The 21,868-nt window shown below is 42.2% G+C and overlaps 1 protein-coding gene across 1 annotated transcript; it reads left to right on the top strand.

Moving 5' to 3' along the window:
• The first annotated feature begins 553 nt into the window (after positions 1–553).
• On the top strand, positions 554–20,592 carry LOC148903293 (proline-rich transmembrane protein 3). The gene is made up of 4 exons (XM_088999322.1): positions 554–875; positions 15,511–16,249; positions 16,334–16,648; positions 18,555–20,592. The coding sequence occupies exons 2-4, from the start codon at positions 15,565–15,567 to the stop codon at positions 20,531–20,533; spliced, it is 2,979 nt and encodes a 992-aa protein (XP_088855448.1). The 5' UTR covers positions 554–875; positions 15,511–15,564; the 3' UTR covers positions 20,534–20,592.
• The last annotated feature ends 1,276 nt before the right edge of the window (positions 20,593–21,868 follow it).

Below are 21,868 nucleotides of genomic sequence, written 5' to 3'. Positions count from 1 at the left end.
AAATTCCCCAAGAGTTCTGTATACCTTCATGATACGAGTAATCACATCATTTTTTTCTTTATGCTGCAGTGCCATAGTCAGTGCTGCTAGAATAAAGTGGTGTAGGGAAAAAACAGCCAGCGTTGAATTTAGTGACTGAAAGGTATTTGCAGTAATGGCATCGCTTGTAGTTTGTTGCCGTGAGCTTCTAAAGTGTGGAGACTTGGAGTTTGTTGGCATGGTGTCACTTGACCTAAAATGTTTCTTTACGCTGGTGTTGTCATGTTATCTTGGATATGAGCACATCGCAAGAGGTTACGAAGAAGCCACACTAAAGGCGGGAGTTTTGATTGATACATTTTAATCATGCTGAAAAGCACTAAGTAACGGCTAAAATTCAGCTTTGGTGAGAACAATAGCGTAACATAAGATACAGTGTGGTTGATATACAATGACATGAAGCAAACGGTGATTTGATAAGAGAATTTTGAGATATGTCGACGGGACGAATTAAATTCGTAAATCAAGGTACCACTGAATGTGTGTCGTCACGGTCTACTTTTCCAGCTTAGGACGTGCGTGCGTGGTTGTTGCGGTAGTGTAATGTGTATGGCTGCGGGTTCCGCGGTGAGCTGTCGCGTTCACTAGCTGGGTTATTGGGGGACATGAGACGACAGTTGGACGTGGAGAGAGACGCGGCGGTCAGTCAGGCCGTGAGGGGGGCGTCTCCCTCTCTCTCCAGTCCTCACTGTCGAGCCGGCTGGTTGCAGCAGCGCATACAGGAGTGTGAATTCACTTTCCTCTTCGTCTTCATCCAGTAACCGTCGGGGGGCTATGGACACTTGTCCCGCAGCGAGCGCATCCTAACTGGCGCAGAGGAGCCGCATAACCAGCAGGTACGTCCAATATTTTTTTCGTGGAGACTGCGGTACGGCGTCACACTTGGCGCAGTGATAGAATGTAACGTGAACGAGAGTCGTGGCCATAACAGTGGGCTAGTGAGGCTACTGCAGGTCATGTACATTTCTCACGACAGCACCAACTAATTTTTTTATAACACTTGTTTCTCTGAGTCGATTCCCGTTTCTAAAGGGAAAACATTGCAGCGTGTGAATGAGTCGAGTTGGAAGAAGTAAGGGTCTTGATAAATTGTAACCATGCTGACATAACATTTTAATGGTGACTAATGACATTATTATGGTTTTATTAGATATTGATCCAATCGAAATTATTATTAGGGATGTGCAGTGGCCCAAATTTCTTGATTGGCAATGGAGAACATTGTTTTAATCAATGAATTTTTAATGGAGCAGGAAAATTCATTAATAAATTTTAAATGTAGTGGAACAACACGAGTTGTTCCACTTCATTGTTTTGAAAAAAGTATTTTTTTTCTTCATTGAAATGTCTCAAAATGAATGTTTCACACCCCAAACAAAATAAGAATTATGTACACAATGTATGCATCAGTTTTATATTGTGCAAAATGTCATTTTCTTGATTGAAAAAGAAATATTATTTTCCTTATATTTAAAGGGGCAGTTAAGTGAGGCATTTTCTTTCCAAGTAATATGTTCTATGTGGTGCTACTAGTCTAAACACAGTATTTTCTGTTTCATTATTGAGTTAGTGGAATATGATTAGCAGCAAAATCCATGTTTTTTTTATCCATCTCGGAAGGCAGACCGTTGTCACATGACCAAACTCCGAAAACAGGGGTAAAGGGGAATATAATTGTCAAGAAAAATGTTGACTTTTAAATTTGTTTTCAAAACACGAGGTGAATGGATGGATGTTGGTTATCCACATCAGTGACTAAAACCCCAGAAATGGGAAAGAACAGTTATCCATCCATCTATTTTCCATACCGCTTATTCCTCATTAGGGTCGCGGGGGGTGCTGGAGCCTATCCCAGCTCTCTTTGGGCACGAGGCGGGGGACACCGTAATTGGTTGCCAGCCAATCGCAGAGAAAGCCCACGCGGGCCCGGGGAGAACATGCATACTCCACACAGGGAGGCCAGAGCGGGATGCGACCCAGCGACCTCTGCACTGCCAAGCCAGCGTGCTAACCACTCGACTACCGGGCCGCCCAAGAACAGTTGTATGAAATGAAATTCTGTGAGAGTCCTTGGAAAAATGTTATTGCTGTAAAAGGTTTGAGAAAACAGAGTATTTCTGTTGTTGATGTTGTATAAAATAATCTATTTCTGAAAGGATATATATTGCACATTGGATAATATGGACGGTGGCAACCGGTTAGTGCATATGCCTCACAGTACAGAGGTCCAAACTTTGAATCCAAGCCTTCCTGTCTCAAGTTTGCATATTCTTTCTATGTCTGCGAGAGTTTTCTCTGGATCCTCTGGTTTCATCCCACATTCCAAACACCAGCATGGCTGGTCAATTGGACACTTAATTGTCCCTGGCTGTGATTATGAGCATCGAATGGTTGTACTTCGTCTATGTGTGATTTGTGATTGGCTGACAACCATTTTGGCGTTTCCCTCGCCTAATGCCAAAGACAGCCAAGATTGGCTCCATCACCCTCATGACATGAGTGAACATAAGCAGTTTGGATAATGGATGAATGGATAGTATGGACATGTTGTGCAAAGCATTTTGTATTTGTGTTGCGCCATGATTACAATGGACCTTTCAGTAGGTTTTTGTTCACAGTCTTATTGTGCTTTATCAGTGTGAGAAAGGTGTTGGTTTGCAACATAGTCATACTTGGGCTTGTTGAAATCAAATCGGCAGAATATTGGGAAGTGAAACATCGCACACCCAAAATGCTGTGAAGGGACTTGGTATAGGTTCATTCTGAGAGCCCAATAAACTTGAAAATAAACCATGGGTAGATGTTGTCAAGCAGTGCCAAGTACTTGGAGAGCTAGGATTACAAATACTCTATTAGTTCAGAGTACAATGAGGTTTCCATGTTTGTTTCCATGGTCACATTTCTACCAATTATCTGTTGTACAATCATGTCCTTGAGTTTCATTAGACTGGAGCAGGAACTAAATTAGCCTAAACAATAACCCAGAAAATTGAAACAGCATTAGAACACAGAGGATGGAAATTTAAACTAGTTCAGTAGTGTTTCTGCAATTCTTTCACACTAGCTGTTGTACAGCATGTTGTGTTTGTGTACAGTTGCAATAAAAGCAAAATGTGAATACATCAGGCAGGGAGAGGAAACTGGGCCAATGTGCTACTGGACGTCAAGCAGAAGCCGCCAGATGAACTCCATTCAGAAGAAAAACAACACACCCCGGTCCATTGGCAGGACAAAATAGCTTCATCTTTCCGCCAACACAGCTCAACAAAGATTTACAGTCTGTCCCACAGTCCTTCTCATGGAAAAGTTGGTTTTTGCGTAAAGGCTTTAAGAAGACAGAAGATAGACCTTTTTATGGACTTGCATGCGTTTTTTACTGCAATAATGGCTTACCTTGAAGCTTTTAACTGAGCGGTATAGTTTCAATAGTTTCTTGCAGACTCCAGCAGATTGTCTTGTCAGAACTCCCAGCCTTAGGATGTCACGATTTAGAAAGAAAACATTTTTCACAACTCCATAGGAAAATAGCACAATACCAAGTTGCATTCAAAACAATTGTGGGCTCCAAACAGCTTTGTACCATAAGCATGAAATAGACATGTAGATGAATCACAAATGTTTCACTGTCAAGTGTTTGTCAAACAACTTTTATAGCATCCAGCTGCAACAAAGTGAGACTTTTTGTTAGAACTAGTTATATACACATCCTAAAAACATCCAATGTTATTTCATTTCTACTTATTCTTATCCGTAAGTTAGTCAATATATGTATGTAGTTTAGTTACTGCATTTGTATATGTTAGTTTAGTATGAATGTACATAGCTCAATTAAAACCTTAAGCTAACCTGTTTCAGTCTAATATAATATTCATGATTGTATCTAGCAGATGATAGGTCCTTTTCAAAGTGACATCACTCCTGTCGTCTATATCTGCTGGAGACGAGCTCTCCCCCCCCGCCTCTTGCCTCTCTCTCTCTGGCTTTCTTCCCTCTCCCGTCAAGAGCATTCTCTAGCTGCCTGATAAATAAATATTATTTTTTTGTATATCACCTTGCTTCCTGCTGATTGAATATTTAGACCAACACAAATGAAGAACTGAACCAGGAGAAGAATAAGATTTCACCTCACAAATTTGCTTTATTCTCTGTTGTATGTCAACATTTGGGGACTTGTGATGTGCCTTCTGTGTTTTGCCGGGGTGTGTTTGGTTGTTACACATGATGTAGCACCTGCCCCGCTCAGCCACTTGTGATGCGTCGCTGGGAATGTAGGGCCACACTTTGGGCATTTGAACATACTACTGATTTCTGTTGCATATATGGAATGTGTGGCTTTGGGAACAACTTGGTTATTCTTTGACACAAAACATGTCCGAAAAGGCAAAACATTTCATGAGCTTTCCTGAGTTAGCTGAATGTTGCTGTCAAATATGGGACGTGGGATATCATACAAACCCAATTCTAATGAAGTTGGGTCTTAAATGAAAATAACAAAAATACAATGATTTGTAAATCATATTCAAACTACATTTCATTGAATACCCTACAAAGACAGTATATTTAATGTTGAAAATGATAAACTGTTGATTTTCATCGAATAATCATTAACTGAATTTTATGGATGCAAAGCATTCCAAAAAGCTGAGACCACAGTGACATCACCTTTTCTTATAACATCATGTAATAAATGTTTGGGAACCAAGGGTACAGTATTGTAGCTTTGTAGGAAGAAATCTTTCCCATAGTTGACATACAACATTATACATTATAAGCGCCTTGAATGCTGGGTCCGAGAGGACAGTAATTTCATCTGTGCTGTATGTCATGCATATTAGCATATTTGACAATAAAGCTGACTTTGACTTTGACAACTTAATCTGTTCAACAGTCCAGCTTCTCCAACACACATTTTCAATGGGACACAGGTCTGGACTGCAGGCAGGCCAGTTTCAGACCCATGCTCTTTAACTACAAAGGTTGACTGTTGTAACATGACAGAATGCCGTTTGGCATTGTTTTCCTGAAATTATTTTGTCATGGAATTGTTCACAAAGAAGTGTACCTCATCCGTCTTGTGAATTCAGGGAGGCTGCTTTTATACCTAAACATGACACCCATCTATTCCTACCTGGCCTGTTCGCTTGTGGCAATTACATTTGTAAACCGAGGCTCCAGTGTACGATTGCTTTGAGTCATGAACATTTTTACGGGAAAATTTCAACTCATACCTCAAAGCATTGCTGTGTTTGCAATTTTACTTGCACTTTGCTGCCCTTGTGTTTCACCTCAGTCAGAGCTTGCTAAATTAATTCTTTGGCCACTATAGAGAGGAACACTTTAATGTGCGTAGATGACCATTATGTACAGTTTTATTCCTACCCTCACCCCCGAGATTTCCGCCCCCCCCCTCTTTTGCCTCCTACTCTCTATCCCCAAAAAATCCTCATATGACCACTAGCATGAATCAATATTTGAAGGTTGTGTAGTGTGTATTTGTATTTGTATTTGTATTTGTATTTGTGGGTCCTCAAAACACCCCACCCTGCACAACCTTCCGCCTTTGATCAGCGGGTGCAACATCAGTCAAAGATGTGCTTAGTACCTTTCAGATGTACATCCGCTTGGAATGGTGATCAAAAGCAACTACAATTCGTTTTGTATGCAGTATCCTCGTTTCTAACGGAGCGACCTTGCCGAGTGGGAGGTTGCAGATTCTGTACCTCTCCCAGGCGCAAGACAGCCATCTTTAACCAGATTTGGAATGTCTTAAAAGCCCAGTGGGCAGCTTTGGGGATGGTTGGCTCTCAACACTTTACTAGAATGAATTTCAGTCTTGTTTGTTTTCCGAGTTTTTAAAACAGCATAACGTAAACTGAATTATTAGCTGTGTTTAGATTAGCAAATCTGTCAACTGAATAGGAGATGTGGGAGAATATTATGAAGGCAATCCACGTTTATTCTAAGGTGTGGAATTTTGAACGGTTATACCCACAACCTCCCCCCACGAACCCACATACCAAGATAACCACGTATACTCTCCCTCCCATTTACCAGTTTCTCACTATGCATACATTGCTTCACAGCCTCATGTGTCCCCCTACAGTATATGAGGCAATGTAAACATGCCATACAGTAAATTGCTGTGTAGAGTTGATATTACAGCAGGAGTACAGTAAAGTCTCGTTATACCGATATTCTCGGGAGTCGGAAAAAATATCGATATAACCGGACTATCCCTATATCCGATCCTGCGCCGAACTGCATTAAAAGGGGGCAATAAATGGGGGATATTTGATATGGCAAGTAATTTTCTCCTTGAGTTCATGGATTGCCTATCTAGCATGCTTTTGTACTGTAGTGAAGTGAAAAATAAACGTATGCATTAATGGACAACCGACATCACTTTTTTGTTTCCGAACTGACATCAGAAAAACGTTTTATAGCAGCTAAAATACCCAAAACACGCAGGCTGATATTTTTAGTCAAATGCAAAACACCAATAAAAATGACTTAGTGTCCAAAATCTGCAAAAAAAATTGAGCTGCGAATTGGGCATTTTCAGAAAGTCCCGCCCCCAGTTCGTGACGTCACGCCAAGCGTGCCTTGCTCGAGAATCAAAACAATGGCTTCAGATTCGGAGAATATGCTTTCTTGTGACACATCCAGTTATGAATATGATTCAGATAGTTCTGAAGAGGAAAGTATAAATGTTTGCAATCGATTAAAGAAGCTTTTCTGGGTCATTCTGATGGCTCAAGACTGATGTGTACTGTCACAGAAAATGCAGAAGATGGCGGCAGAGCTCCGTTGGAAATAGTTTTATTTTTCAGCTTGGAATTTTTTTCAACGAATATCAGAGTTGTCTCGGTGTAACATACAAGATTCACCATTGCGTTATTTATGTGTTTACCTTCTAATTTCGCCATCAACACGGATCAACACGAAGTTTTCAGACCAAACAAAGTACCGCAAAATGCATTGAGGTGATGCAAGGTATGTCCTTTCTCAGTCAGGGGCGTTCCTTCAGTGACGTAGGTTGAGGACTCGTCACCAACTCAAAAACAAGACTTCTGGAATATTCAGTGCGACTCTTAAAGCTTACAATATAACTATATGCAGTGGAATCTTTGTAAAATACGCTCAGTAGAAGTTTTTTGAAGCAATTTTACAAATTATGGACACAACTTGTCCGGAGACGTCGGTTGTCCTTTAAATAAAAACTTCATTTATTATTTCCATAACACACTCTTGCAATCGTGACTCTGTGTAGCACTCATTGTTCTGTAGACACGAGAGAAACCACGAATGCCAGCATGTACATACTGTATGAAAAACAGTGATCATTGTAAGCGATAAAGACATCTGAATACAATACAAATAAATACATGTATGGAAAACAAAAACTGCAACGTTTACATTACTTACGTTGATAAAGTATTCTGTGGCACGTCAAACTCCTTCGCGATGAAGGATTTGCTCCGTGTTGGATTCTCCTCAACAGCCACTATTGCCTTGTACTTCGTTCCGAGGCATCGCTAATGGTGGTACTGTATATAAACCCTTAAAGGGCAAACAACGTCACTTTTTTGTTTTTAGCTGACATCAGAAAAACGTTTTATAGAATCTAAAATACCCAAAACACGCAGTATGATATTTTTATTCAAATGCAAAACACCAATAAAAATGACTTAAAGTGTCCAAAATCTGCAAAAAATTGAGCTGCGAATTGGGCATTTTCAGAAAGTCCCGCCCCCAGTTCGTGACGTCACGCCAAGACGTCTTGCCTTGCTCGAGAATCAAAACAATGGCTTCAGATTCGGATAATATGCTTTCTTGTTACACATCCAGTTATGAATATGATTCAAATAGTTCTGAACAGGAAAGCATACATTTTTGCGTCATTTTGAGGCAAACGGGCGGGAGGGGATGTCTCACCCAAAAAGAGACAAGAAAATGGCCACCGAGCTGTGAGGAATGAATCCCGTTTCCACAGGCTGATAAATTTGTTCCATGGACCTTGGACTCCCTCTGCTGGCGGCTTTTGGCTGTAACACACGGTTTAAAAAAAAACAGTACAGCAAAATACATTGACGTGAGGGAAAGACGCTACAATGCGTCTTTATTATGGTCAGGAGGCGGTCCTTTTCTGACGTCACGTGAGGACTCGTCACCAACTCAAAAACAAGACTTCCTGAATGTTCAGCGCGAGTCTTAAAACGTAAAATATAGCTATATGCGGTGGAATCTTATTAAAATACAGCCAGTAGAAGTCATTTGAAGCCATTTTACAAATTATGGACACAACTTGTCCGGAGACGTCGGTTGTCCTTTAAGCAAATATCGATTCAGCGTAAACTGCTTTTGTATTGGTAGAAGCAGAGCAAAATGTGGGAGATGAAAAGTGCACCGTAGTGACCAGATTATCGTAATAACCCGGTATCGTACTAAACGGAAATACAGTAAAGTCTCGTTATATCGATATCGGATATATCGATAGTCCCGGTTATATCGATACTATTTCTATGCACGCACTGAGAAAATTACATGCAAACAGGGTCGGATATATCGATAGTCCCGGTTATATTGATATTTTTTCGGACTCCCTTGGATATCGATATAACGAGACTTTACTGTAATTATACATAAAAGACTAGAAATTTGCTGGGAAATGAAAATGGTATAGTAATATACAGTACGATCAATATAACCGATATCGATATAACGAGACTTTACTGTATAGAAAACAGTTTAACACAGCGTATTTCATCCAGTTTTGTTTTCTGTTAATGCTTCCTTCAGATTTTCACTCGATACGTTTGGGGTTGCATTTTCAAGGGCCCTCGAAAATCCCTGCCCATCCTCTGTGGAGCAGCTTTACCTCTCAGCTTCTTCTAAGAGTTTTCTTCTTTTCCTTTCGGCTTTTCCCTTCAAGGGGTCGCCACAGCAAATCAGTGGCCTCCATCTTTAGAGGTTTGATCCGCATATTTGTTTTGGCCAAGCTTTTACGTCGGATACGCTTCCTGACACAACCCTCTGTATTTATCCGGGCTTGGGACCGGTGTGATTTTTAATTCCAGTGTCACTTTGATAATGTAGAGGGTGTGAAGTCAGTTTAGGGGATGGGTACTCTGATGAAATCACGAATTGTTTAACTGTGGCACACAAACAGTAATGGATGTGTCAAAAGAGATTCAAAGAGTCAAGGAGGTGAAATAAAAGCATGCAAAGGTTAAATTGAATGTGATATCTTTCCTGTAAGTTTTTTGGGTGAAATGTTTCTCCATCTGGCCTTAGCTCAGGCTGCTTTCTTCTCTTTGAATGCTGTTCCATTTCGTACTGTACATCGTGTGGAACGGAGCATTGCTTTGCTCAGTTTAGGACACACTGTTGGAGGAGGGGGGACTACTCGGAAATTTTTCAGTGTTGCATGAAACAGTGTTATTCATTAAATAAAATAGCACCACGCATCTGCTTCTGTGTGACTCTATGAGCTTTTGTTCTAGCATTTACTTTAGCTCTGATTGACATCTCATCTCTGGGGAACCAAATTACTTAATATGCTGCTAAAATTCAAATGTAACATTAAACATCACATTTGTCCAATACTTCATAAAGACCAGGTATGTTTTGTCATTTTCTGCTCAAAATTGTAAATCTTGTTTCTAACAATTCCAGTAATAGCGCCGTTTAGAACTGAACTTTCTCTGGAATGAAAGGAAACATTTAGCTGCCAAGCTGTCTGGATGCTGGCACAGAAGGAGGAAAAAAATCTCCAAAATCTTCCACATACACCCACCGCCCTGTCTGTACAGTTTAAAATGAACCAACCGACACTAGACTGCTCATGTTAATTTATTAACTCAGAAAGGACCGGGTTGGTTTCAGCGATTGGTTCCAGTTGTGACACTTAGTCATGTGATAAAGTAAGCGACCATGTATGGGCATGTGTCTTCCATGTTTCGTTGCTATACTATTCCGTGGCCGAAAGCATTTCCTGTTCTGGAGAAAGGACATATTGTATACGAGAGAGTGACGACATCTCCACAACATGTACACTCATCTGCAATGAATGAGCAGAATGATGTGTCCTATGGCCCCTGGCGAGAGGGGAGTGGTTGGGGGTGGGCGACCTAACGTGATGAAAATACTCAGACTGGCTGCACCCATCTGCCTTCTCCCCATGGACAGCCACATCGGGAGCCAATGTGACAGTTCTTTCTCTTTGGGGATTAAATGCATTCAGAATCATACAAAGTTGTCTGATTTTAAGCCATTCGATCTAAACAAAAACATTCAAGGAAGTCTTACTTCTTTCAAGGCGCATTCATCTCACTCATATGAGAGACGTCTTCATTAAAAGCCACTCCTCACTGGTGATATTGTTGATGTTTGGCCTGCAGCCTCTCTGTGGCAAAATGGAAACCTCATCCAAGTGAAAAGTCGAAATGGAACATCTAGAATTATAACAGAACATTGTCGTTACAGCTTTCTTCAGAGAACCATTTTGGCAGTGAAACCAAATACTGTGTTTATCCGTTTCATTATATGATTACATTCAAACAACAACTTGGACTGGATGTTGTAAAATTACAAAAGTAGTTTACTAGCTAATATTACATCCATGATAGTTCAATTAGTTTAAAAGACACAAAAAATATTGATATAGATTTGAGCAAGGACCACAAAAGTTGACACATGATTTGCTTTTGTGGGCTATATCAAATGTCTGGTATGGGGTGGATCTGGCTTCCAGGCCTTGAATTTGACACCTACGAGGTAAACCATATTGGTATTTTTCCATCATGATAGCACCCGAGTGTAAAAAAGCTGCTCGGATTCATTGAGTTAGTACTGTATTGTGTAAAAGAACGTAAGAGCTCTGATTTGAACCCCGTCAAACACTTTTGAGCGGCACTAGAACAGATACCGAATGGAAGGGACAGGGTTTCCTCATTCACGCAATACGGGGGAAAAAATTCCCACTTTTCCATCATTTCAACCTGGTGGGTTGAAATGTTTTTGTAATGGGCTGAAACAAATAATAGAATATTTAAAATTGCAAAAAAAAGGTTGAAGCAGAATCTTTGCCTCGCAGCGATTTTTTTCCTGACAAACTCATGTTACTGCAGAGGGAGGGTACGTCGCAACAGTGGCGTGACTCCCAAGTTAAGCTATCTGCTTCTTTCTTCTACTCATTTTGGCTTCAGGGCTCGCCACAGTGAATCAGTGTCCTCCATCTAACCCGGTTTTATGCATCCTCTTCTCTCACACCAGCTACCTTCATGTCCTCTTTGATAACAACCACAAACCTCCTCGTGGGCCTTCCTTTCGGTCTCCTTCCTGGCAGTTCAAGGCTCAGTATCCTTAGATTGGATTGGATTGGATTTGCCTTTATTAGTCTCGCAGTAGAGAAATTGGGCTAGCTTGAGAATTTTTTAATGGTCTTTTTCTTTTCCTTTCGGTTTTTCCCTTCAGGGGTCGCCACAGCGAATCAATGTCCTCCATCTATCCCGGTTTTGTGCATCTTCTTCTCTCACACCAGCGACCGTCATGTCCTCTTTGACAATATCCATAAACCTCCTCTTCAGTCTTCCTCCCGGTCTCCTGCCTGGAAGTTCAAGGCTCAGCATCCTTTTCCCGATATAGTCACTCTCTCTCCTCTGGACATGTTCAAACCATCTCAGTCTGGCCTCACTGACTTTCTCTCCAAATCCTCTCATCTGAGTTGTCCCTCTGATATACACATTCCTGATCCTATTAAGTGAAGCTATCAATGTTAGCTAACTCTATACAGCCTATCTCCGCTAGCTTGAAGTCTTGTAGGATTATATGGTTGGACTCTAAACTTAAACCTTCACTTGTTCTCCGCACTAGGATTTTGTCCCTCCAACCCGCCTCGGTCCTCTCCATTGTCACTTCATCTCATCACTCGCTTTCTCTCCCTTCTCAGTTTTTACATTGCTGCTTTATCAGCCTATGCTCCCCTGCCGTGAAAGTTACTCCACTTTGTTCAAATTGCATGTATTCTGCTGCGCTATGTTCACTGGCCCAATTCAACAATAATATAGGTGTGTGCTGTATCGCTAGGCTAGAATTATTCAAGTTAAGGGGAAGAGAAACGGGAGAGAGGAAAGGAAGGGAGTTAAACTGGGCACCAGCCAATGAGCCTGAAAGTAGAAGAAGTGACTGAGACAGGAAGAATAATAAACATTGAGGCTACTGTTATGCGGCACACTTACATTTCTGCACTGCATTCCGAGACGAATTCGGCAAATAATAGTGTAAAACTAAGCTATCGATGAAAAGGTTTCTTCAGCCGTCATCTGTTCTTCTTTGAAGGTGTCGGACGTTTCGCTTCTTATCCAAGAGGCTTCGTCAGCGAACTAAAAAATTCTTCCTAGTATCTATCTATCTATCTATCACCTCGTTCGTGTTTTTCAATTATCTCCTTCTCAGCGACGCTGATTTTATTTTGTGTCTTCTTGGGCTGAACACGAGCCTGTGGTGGTTTTTTTTTTCGGTCGCATCATAGTAAAATTATCAGCAAAAAGCTCCAAGTAGGAGATCGACGTGTGCATTCAATGAGAGGGGGTGTGGAAAGTAGCGCCGGCTGGAGCGCTGTTCGGTCGTGTGCTTCCGCCGAAGATCACTCAAAGGACAAAGGGCCGGTGATGGAGGACAAACTGGGAAAATTGGGTAAAGTAGCCATTGCTGTTAATTCCTCTCCATAGGTCATTGGGATTTTCTGACCACTGTCTGTAAATTATCGCTTGGTGACTGTGGGGGCTTTCATTATTTTTCAATGTGGAATATTTACCCCTCCACCCACCAAAAAAAACAAAATTTTAAATGAGCTCATGAGCGTCAAAGGTGCAAGCAAATTGCCACAGCTGTGAATGAAGCCCTCTTGAGTCATTGGTGACAGAATGAGTTCTCCCACAGGCCTACATGCACACACACACACACACATTCACACGCACGCACGCACACACACACACACACACACACACACACACACACACACACACACACACACACACAATATACGCGCACTGATTTCTGCTCATGTTTCATGTTGAAGTTTCAGCGTGGTCTTGACTCTGCCGCTCGGGGGTTTCTCCCATTGTGAGTAACAGAAAGAGGCCAGTGTGAACAAGAAAGGTTTACGTAAGCCATGTGCTAAAATAGGAAGACACTCGTTTTGGGAACAGGAAGGGGTAACCAGTATCTGTTTGGTACTTGGGGATTGTGTAATCCTTTTGGCTTGAAGTGCTGTGTTTCTGAGTGTCATTTGGTTATTTCAATATATGTGATGAAATACAGTAAAGTCTCGTTATATCGATATCGGATATATCGATAGTCCCGGTTATATCGATACTATTTCTATGCACGCACGGAGAAAATTACATGCAAATAGGGTCGGATATATCGATAGTCCCGGTTATATCGATATTTTTCGGACTCCCTTGAATATCGATATAACGAGACTTTACTGTATGTCAAAATGACGAACAAGAGGACTAAAAGTGATAGTGATAATAAAGAAACAGCATCGATAATTCCGTACTACAAAAATGTGAATTATAAAGAGCTTGTGCCTGCTGGACAATAAATTCTGAATTTTAAAACGTTTTGTTTTGACACTTTTGGGAAAGGCAGTTTTCATGGAGTCAACGCTTTTGTGTATGTTTCTGCTTGTTTCGCCGTGCTGTGTATTTTGAAAGCAAACCCTTGACACATCACTGTGTGAATGCTGGTGACGTGCCTGACTGTGCAAAACCCCTGACGGGAGTTTCACTGACCTCACCATAATGTGACCTCTCAGTCAGCGTAGCAAATCCACAGAATAACACAATAAAATGATAAAGGTGATATAGACATGTTTTTTTTACCCATCCAAATATTTGCTGTAATTATGAATTCAAAATCGAGTCGAAGTAGTTTAGCTCTAATTTGGCTTTTTACAATGTCTCGTCTCTTTAAAATAGCAAGAATATCATCAGTAACTAGTCATAATTGACTTGATTTTAATTACATAAATGACCATTAAAAAAATTTTAAGAACAAGGGAGACCTGCAGAGTTGTACGAACTATAGAGGAATAAAGTTGATGAGCCATACAATGGAACTATGGGGAAGAGTAGTTGAAGCTAGACTAAGAGCAGAAGTGAACATTTGTGAGCAGCAGTATGGCTTCATGCCCAAAAAGAGTACGACAGATGCAGTGTTTGCTTTAAGAATGCTGTTAGAGAAGTACAGAGAAGGTCAGAAGGAATTGCATTATGTCTGTAGATCTGGAGAAAGCGTATGACAGGGTGCCCAGAGAAGAGTTGTGGTATTGCATGAGGAAGTCTGGAGTGACAGAAAAGTATGTCAGAGCGGTGCAAGACATATATCCTGACCGTTGTGAGGTGTGCTGTCGGTGTGACGGAGGAATTCAAGGTGGAGGTGGGACTCCACCTGGGGTCAGCTCTGAGCCCCTTCTTATTGGCTATGGTGATGGACAGGCTGACAGATGATGTTAGACAAGAATCTCCTTGGACCATGATGTTCGTATATGACATTGTGATCTGTAGCGAGAACAGGGAACAGGTGGCGGAGAAACTAGAGATGTGGAGATATGCCCTGGAAAGGAGAGGAATGAAGATCAGTCGCAGCAAGACGGAATATATGTGTGTGAATGAGAGGGATCCAAGTGCAAGAGTGATGCTACAGGGAGAAGAGATAAAGAAGGTGGTACTTGGGGTCAACTGTCCAGAGCAATGGAGAGTGTGGAAAAGAGGTGAAGAAGCGTGTCCATGCAGGCTGGAGCGGCTGGAGAAAAATGGCTGGTGTGATGTGTGATAGAAGGCTTTCAGCTAGGATGAAAGGAAAAGTGTATAAAACAGTGGTGAGACCAACCATGATGTTTGGACTGGAGACAGTGCCACTGAAGAAAACACAGGAAGCAGAGCTGGAGGTAGCAGGGCTGAAGATGTTGAGGTTTTCTTTGGAAGTGACCAGGTTGGATAGGATCAGGAATGAGTACATTAGAGGGACAACTCAGATTAGAGGATTTGGAGAGAAAGTCAGTGAGGCCAGACTGAGATGGTTTGAACATGTCCAGAGGAGAGAGACTATATCGGGAAAAGGATGCTGAGCCTTGAACTTCCAGGCAGGAGACCGGAAGGAAGACTGAAGAGGAGGTTTATGGATATTGTCAAAGAGGACATGACGGTCGCTGGTGTGAGAAGAAGAACAAGACCGGGATAGATGGAGGACATTGATTCGCTGTGGCGACCCCTGAAGGGAAAAACCGAAAGGAAAAGAAAAAGACCATTAAAAAATTCTCAAGCTAGCCCAATGCGGTTTGGTACGGTGCTGCTAAGCACTATTGTATAACAATGGACAGTTCGAAATTAATTTCTTATGGGTTATGACATATTTTTGCACCAGCAAATATGGTAAATGTTTCCCTTTTTTAATCAACAGAATACCAGTGTGAGGATGATGTAACAGCAAGAGGCACAGCTAACTACTAAGGCCATGGCTTCCATACCACTCCTTTTAGTAACCTTCCTCATCACCTCACTCCATCCATCTGATGCTCAAGTCATCATTGGCACCTCACCCTCCTCCTCTCCTCCGGATCTTCAACCCACCAAGCAGACAGATGGGTCTCACTCTTCTTTGCCTCCCAGCGGAGGCACTGCCATGCCAGCTAAGGTTACAGTGCGGGGTCGCATGACAACAACACATGCAGAGCAACAAGAACCAAGAATACACTCGACAACGTCAACCCTTTCTTCTCAGACACCGAGCCATGGGGCAAACAAGAGTTGGCCCAGTGTTACCGGGCCCAAGATGGACTCAACTATTCCGTCACGACGTGGGACGCAGAGGGAAAAAGCATTGACGACATCTGTGCTCACTTTACCCTCTGCTGGCAAATCTGTAACAGCTAGCAGTCTTTTGAAAGGGACAAAGGGTATGCAGGGAACCGGATCAGGTAGTGCAACACTGACGCCTGAAAAGGAGGAATTGCTCACTCCTGTGCCAACGACTACTGATACATTGGCAGAGTATCAACCACAAGCACGGAATAAAATAGCCGATATGCTCAATTCATCAGTGGACACTCGGGCTATGGAGCCTCAAGTGCTGGCACTGACAACACAAACTTTATCTCCAGTAGCAACACATGCCACTCCTCTTGCCATTACATCAACAAGTGAGGAACTTGATTCTCTTTTGCCTTATACTTTACAATCAACACTTGTGCTTCATAGTTATTGTATTTTCTTCCAATTCTCAGGTGATTTGACCCTAGTTATTGGCAGACAGAATGAGTTGGAGGCTGCAGTGATTTTGAACCGGCACTCCACTGCCACCACAGTCGTCTCTCGTGGAAATCAACAACAGACTACCAGACAGCCTGTCATCAATCAAAGCAAGAAGATTCCACTTCCAAAAATCATGACAGAGAAAATAGCTGGAACAACTGTAATTAATATGCACCTTACTACTGAGTTGGATCAGATAACAACAATCAAAGCTATGAATAAACACAACAAAACTGCTCATTTGGAGAGAACCAAATCAAGGACAGCCATGAAAGAAACACCAACAGGTACTTGAAGAATGTACTTGAAGCAAACTGGCTGGTCTAACTTATTTGGCTATTTTCATACATATTGATGAACAAATTGATTTTGTGACAAGCAAGAGTAATATTCCAAATGATGTGAAAAATCATTTGTTGGAGGTTCACCCAGATGGTAGAAAGTATGAGCAGGAGGCAGCAGGATAGGAAGCGAGGGCGGGAAATAACGGGAATCGCTGGCAAGCAATAATACAAGTGGAAAGTGGGTTCAGAAAAAAAACAGACTGTTGATACAGAAGCATTGGGTTGGGCGAATGTGTGGCAAAGAAAAAAAAGCGATAGAAACTCAGAGTTGGTAATGAAAAGCAGATGTATAGAAAACTGAATCCGGATTTGCGGAAAAGGAAACGGAAAAGCGAACATGTGAAACATTGTTAGGTGACAACACAGTATGGTAGTGACTTGGCGTAGACATTTTGGAGAATTTTCTATTAGTCTCTTGCCACATGTGTGCATTCAGTACACTCCAACGGTGCATGTGGCATAAGGAAGACTCCAGGCTGGAGGTAAGTTAAGCATACCCAGCTGGGCATTGTGGAATGTGTCCAGATCACTGCCCAGTAAGGAAATTTTGCTAGGAAGGAAGTCAAATACTTTGAAATATACCAAGAAATATGCCTCATAGTTTGCTGAGTTTTTCAAGTAAACGAAAAGTTTGACGTTGAACAATACCTCATTAGGCTCAAAGTGGCCAAGTTAAGAAACTCTTACTCTTGGACCTATTAATGCCGCCATCCATCAAACATCCAGAGGCTTACACTGCCATCAATTTGCCCTTGATATTGCACATCTGTTGTGTCGAAAGTAGCTAAAAAATGAAGTGTTATGAATTCAAACATGATTAAAACAGATTGAGATGTAATATACCATATAATCCTATAATATGTCAGTGTTCTTCGTTCCACTGAAATGCTCTATGGTGTTATGTAACGTGTACTTTGCTATTAATTACATAAATCTAATATCATTAAGAAACCTAATTGCTACTTTTTTCAAATATGACTTGCTTTGCATTATGAGTGGTGTGTTAATGAGAATTATCCTTGTGATGTTATAACTGAGGTGATGCGGCTGATGATTCGCCATTTTAGTTGAATTACATAAGAAATGATTTAACTGTAATGTCCCAGTAGTTCCTTCAGTGGCTCAAATTTATTCTCTTGACCCTGTTAACGGGTACTTTCGGATTCATGCAGGAGGTATTTACAGTGCTGCAGCTTATGTCATGATGCTCACAATCATAGTTTAGAGGTTTCATTAGATTACTTCGCTATCATACTTGGTCAAAATTATATTTAGACCTCAGGTGATTAGCTGCATAACAAGTTAGCCGCACAATGAGGCCGGGAATGGACCAGATGGCCCCATAGCTTGTTACCGTGATGTTGAACTACACCCCCCACTCGCGGCTTCCGCACCACATTTAAAATGTTTTCTTCTTAGGATCCCCTGCAGTAATTAACAGGATGATAATATGTTCATGTTAATCCTTCAGTTGGTTGAATAATATTGAGAGATACAATTTCATAAAAATTTGCATCAAGAGGCAGTTCAAATACAAGCAGGATGGCTGCTGCTAAGAAGTGTCTGCCTCTTTCGCCTGAAGCGAGGCCATATGTAGACACATGATCAGGCAGTTATCATCTGCTTCATATAAACGGCGCCTCCACTTCAACCACAGTCTTGCTTGGTCCTACACCAACTTCATAACCCGATCTCCAAAAGACAAGGGGAAAAAATGTATATTTCCTCATCCTCACATATAACTGTTACAAATCTAATTATATTCTTAGTAAATGGATATGAACATATTCCAATTTTATAAATGATACATACTGTATTTAACGTGGTTATTTTTTCTTACTATTTGCAGCTAATCTGTCATTCCTGACTACCAGTGTTGCACCAGTCAAGCCAACAAGCCTCACTGATCAGAAGAATGGCTCCATCTTGTTATCGGATCCTTATCAAGCGTCAAAGTTGTCCCCGTCTGCTAACGTTGAGGCTTCGTCAAATAGAAGCCTTATCTACTGGGGTGACCTGAGTCGGAGTTTGACATTTGCCTGGGAACTGCATATCTATGGGTCAGCAACCCTTTTCCTGCTTTTGTTTGCTGGGTCTGCTCTCGGACTCATCTTGTCCCCGTGTTCGAACTGTCCTCATCGGGGGGCCCTTTCTCTGGCCAACGCCCTGTTGTTTCTGGTCGGAGGACTTAGGGCCGCTCTCTTTCTAATTGATCCATACGGCACACAGAGAATTCTCCCTCGTTCTGCAGTCGCGGCTATTTACAATTTGCCGCTACACTTGCTGGTGTGGACGCTCGCTGCCGTGGCCTTAATGGCCATGAGGGTGGCCGGAGTGACAGTTTTACCTTCAACATTGGAGCGTCCTCCACTGGTGGCCGTGTTGGCTGTCTTGCAGTGCACTCTGTTGGTGGCAGCAGATCTGCTTTCACCAGCTCTGTCACCTGTGGTACCAGTCACCCTCCAGGTTCTTTCCATATGCTGGGGTCTAGGTCTCTGTCTGGGATTCCTCTTCTATGTCTTTCCGCGAATACGTTGCCCTTCCATTCCTCACTCTGGAGTCGCTGAAGAGGCTAGGCGAAAGGCTTGGAAAGGTAGCAGGAGAGAAGGGATGGTTCTTGGAAAGGTGCTGGCGGTTTGTGCGGTCCTTGGAGCGTTGTGCTGTGGGCTACATGTTCATGCCACCCTTTGGCTCTATGGACTTATTGGGGACTGGATGAGTTTCAACTGGGGTTGGTGGCTTGTCCATTTCTGGGCCAGACTCCTGGAACTCACCTGGGGGTTATGCCTCCTTCTCTTGGCTTCGTGGGTGTTCTGCGGGACTCAGTGTTGCAGAGGAAGAAATGAGGGAGGAACAGGAGAAGGAAGACTAACACGAGACATGCCATCGCCTGGCCATTCTGGAGGCTCCTCCCATAGACACACATGCTGGTCCAAGATTGTCCAGAGTCTGACGGGGAAACCTTGCAAAAAGTCTGACAGTAATGGTGTTGCAGCAGGAGGTCAAGCGGAGGTTCCCAACAATTGGGCTGGCCAAGAACGTTCTGGAGTTGACATCACAAAGAGTCTCATCAGGAACAATAATCATGATCAAGCAGCTGCCCAACCGCAATGCTTCAAAGATAGCAACCGAATACGCAACCACAATGGCCGTTCTGCAGAACGCATCACATCTGATAGCTCCGCCAGCTCCCTGCTGAGACTGCAACCACTCGGACTGACACCACAGCGCTCAGTCAGTGGAAGTCTGGAGCTGGATAGGGACACCTCTCTCTCCCTGTGCGAGTTTGATCTTCGGCCCCCGTCTCCCATTAACCTCACCCGTAGCATTGATGAGGCCCTGCACCGAGAACACTTACTCGAAGGGGGTAGTTTATTTCATCCTTTTAACCAAACTTTGCAATCGCCTTCCCCAGGTTCTGGAGTCAGTCCGGGGCTTTGGCTGCGTAGAAACAGTGATCCTCAGTTTTCAGAAAGTAGTGAGGCTCCGACTGAGTCTTCCATGCCTCTGGGGGGCAGTGTTCTCAGCAGTGTCCCGAGCAGGCAGGTGACCGCTCCCCCCACACCATCTCACCAAGGTCACAGGTGGGCTAGTAATGAAACGGGAAATTTCCCCTCGTCAGTCTCTTGCCCTGTGTCATTTCACCCCACCAGGACATCAACGGGATATCTGGGGGAAGATATAGTGGATGATACACGACCTTTCATCACACCGGACTCTGAGCGGGGGCGGGGGATGGCTACAAAGCCCGTCGGTACAGGCAGTTACCTGGAAGTCAGCCGACGTGACGACTCTGTCAGTGTGAGCAGTGAAATCATTGATTTATGAAACACCTTTTAGGCTTGAGAATCAGAGGCTTACATCAAGAGATCTTACAGAGACAAATATATATATATATATATATATATATATATATATATATATATATATATATATATATATATATATATATATATATATATATATATATATATATATATTGAACTATAAAGCATCCATCCATGCCTTTGGTTTCTGGAGCATTTCTATTTGCTATCGGGTTAGTTAGACCCCATCCCAGCATACTTGTGGCCAGCCAATCACAGAGCACATTTCGACAAACGAGCTTTCACACAACTATGGGCCATGAAGAAACAGCAATGATTCCAACATGTATGTTTTAAGGTTGGGAGAGGAAACCCACACAAATACTAATATTGCGATTACCAGCAGCACTGCGGTGTATAACAAATCAGCCACATGATATCTGGAAGAGTGTTGGGAGGTAGGAACTGAGATTCAAACCTCAGAACTATAGGACACACTTGCTTACCGGTAGACCATCATGCTAACAAACAATAAAACCTAAAAGGATACGCACATTGTCTTTTTGTGTGTGAAAATGGAAAATACTGTATATACCTGGTCTGTGAACTTGTCAAGAATCAACACGATAAAAAAAGCATACAGGGTGTCTCAAGACATTTGGCTCAATTTAAAAGCAATTATCTTGGAAAACTATAAAGTTGAACACTTTTGGTTTATTATGCAACCGATTTCAAGTCTGGAGTTAAATTCACGCTGCAACATGCCTTGGGCTGGTGGCAGCTCATCACTATTTGCAGGAAGAGACCGAGACATAGACCTGTTTCAATAAATCATTCATATTAAAACTTGCTCTGTTTCTCCACAATCTATAGTAAACGGAGGTTATTTCAACACGTTTCTCCAAAATGATTGACTTGTGAATTGATGTCAACCTTTTTCTGACTCCTTGTTTATCATGGAACATTCTGGTTATAGGCTTGGATGCTGGGTAGGTGTTTGCTGATATGTAATGGTGGCTCTTTCAGCATCCAAATAAAATGTGACCAGATCATCAAACAGTGGCCTGGTAACATCACTCAACATTAACATTGTTACTGGTAACATTGTTACTGGTGAAAGATAAAGTGTGCTTTTGTTTCGGTGTTTGTGTGTATATCAACAACAGTGACTTATTTCATTTCTTCATGTGATTCTGAGACTTTTCCCTCTGTCATGTAAAGATGTGCCATACATTATTTTACTTTGTTCTGTGCTTGTACTGGTTGTGACTACCAGCAACCTATTATCTCAAATATGGTGACTCGTCAACTATTTCTAAGCTCTTAATATGCTGCCGCTTGTCCCAGGTTCTTTGGA

This window comes from Hippocampus bargibanti, linkage group LG01 (assembly GCF_051943395.1).
Source record: "Hippocampus bargibanti isolate YZ-2025 linkage group LG01, ASM5194339v1, whole genome shotgun sequence".
NCBI lineage: Eukaryota > Metazoa > Chordata > Actinopteri > Syngnathiformes > Syngnathidae > Hippocampus > Hippocampus bargibanti.
Note: the sequence above shows the minus strand (reverse complement) of the source record. Positions and strands in the feature narration are given on the sequence as shown.

Excerpts from the sequence above, each read along its gene's own strand:
- LOC148903293 (XM_088999322.1), top strand. The coding sequence starts at position 15,565 with ATGGCTTCCATACCACTCCTTTTAGTAACCTTCCTCATCACCTCACTC. Across the intron at positions 16,250-16,333 it reads TCTTGCCATTACATCAACAA|GTGATTTGACCCTAGTTATT; the intron begins GTGAGGAACTTG and ends TCCAATTCTCAG. Across the intron at positions 16,649-18,554 it reads CATGAAAGAAACACCAACAG|CTAATCTGTCATTCCTGACT; the intron begins GTACTTGAAGAA and ends TACTATTTGCAG.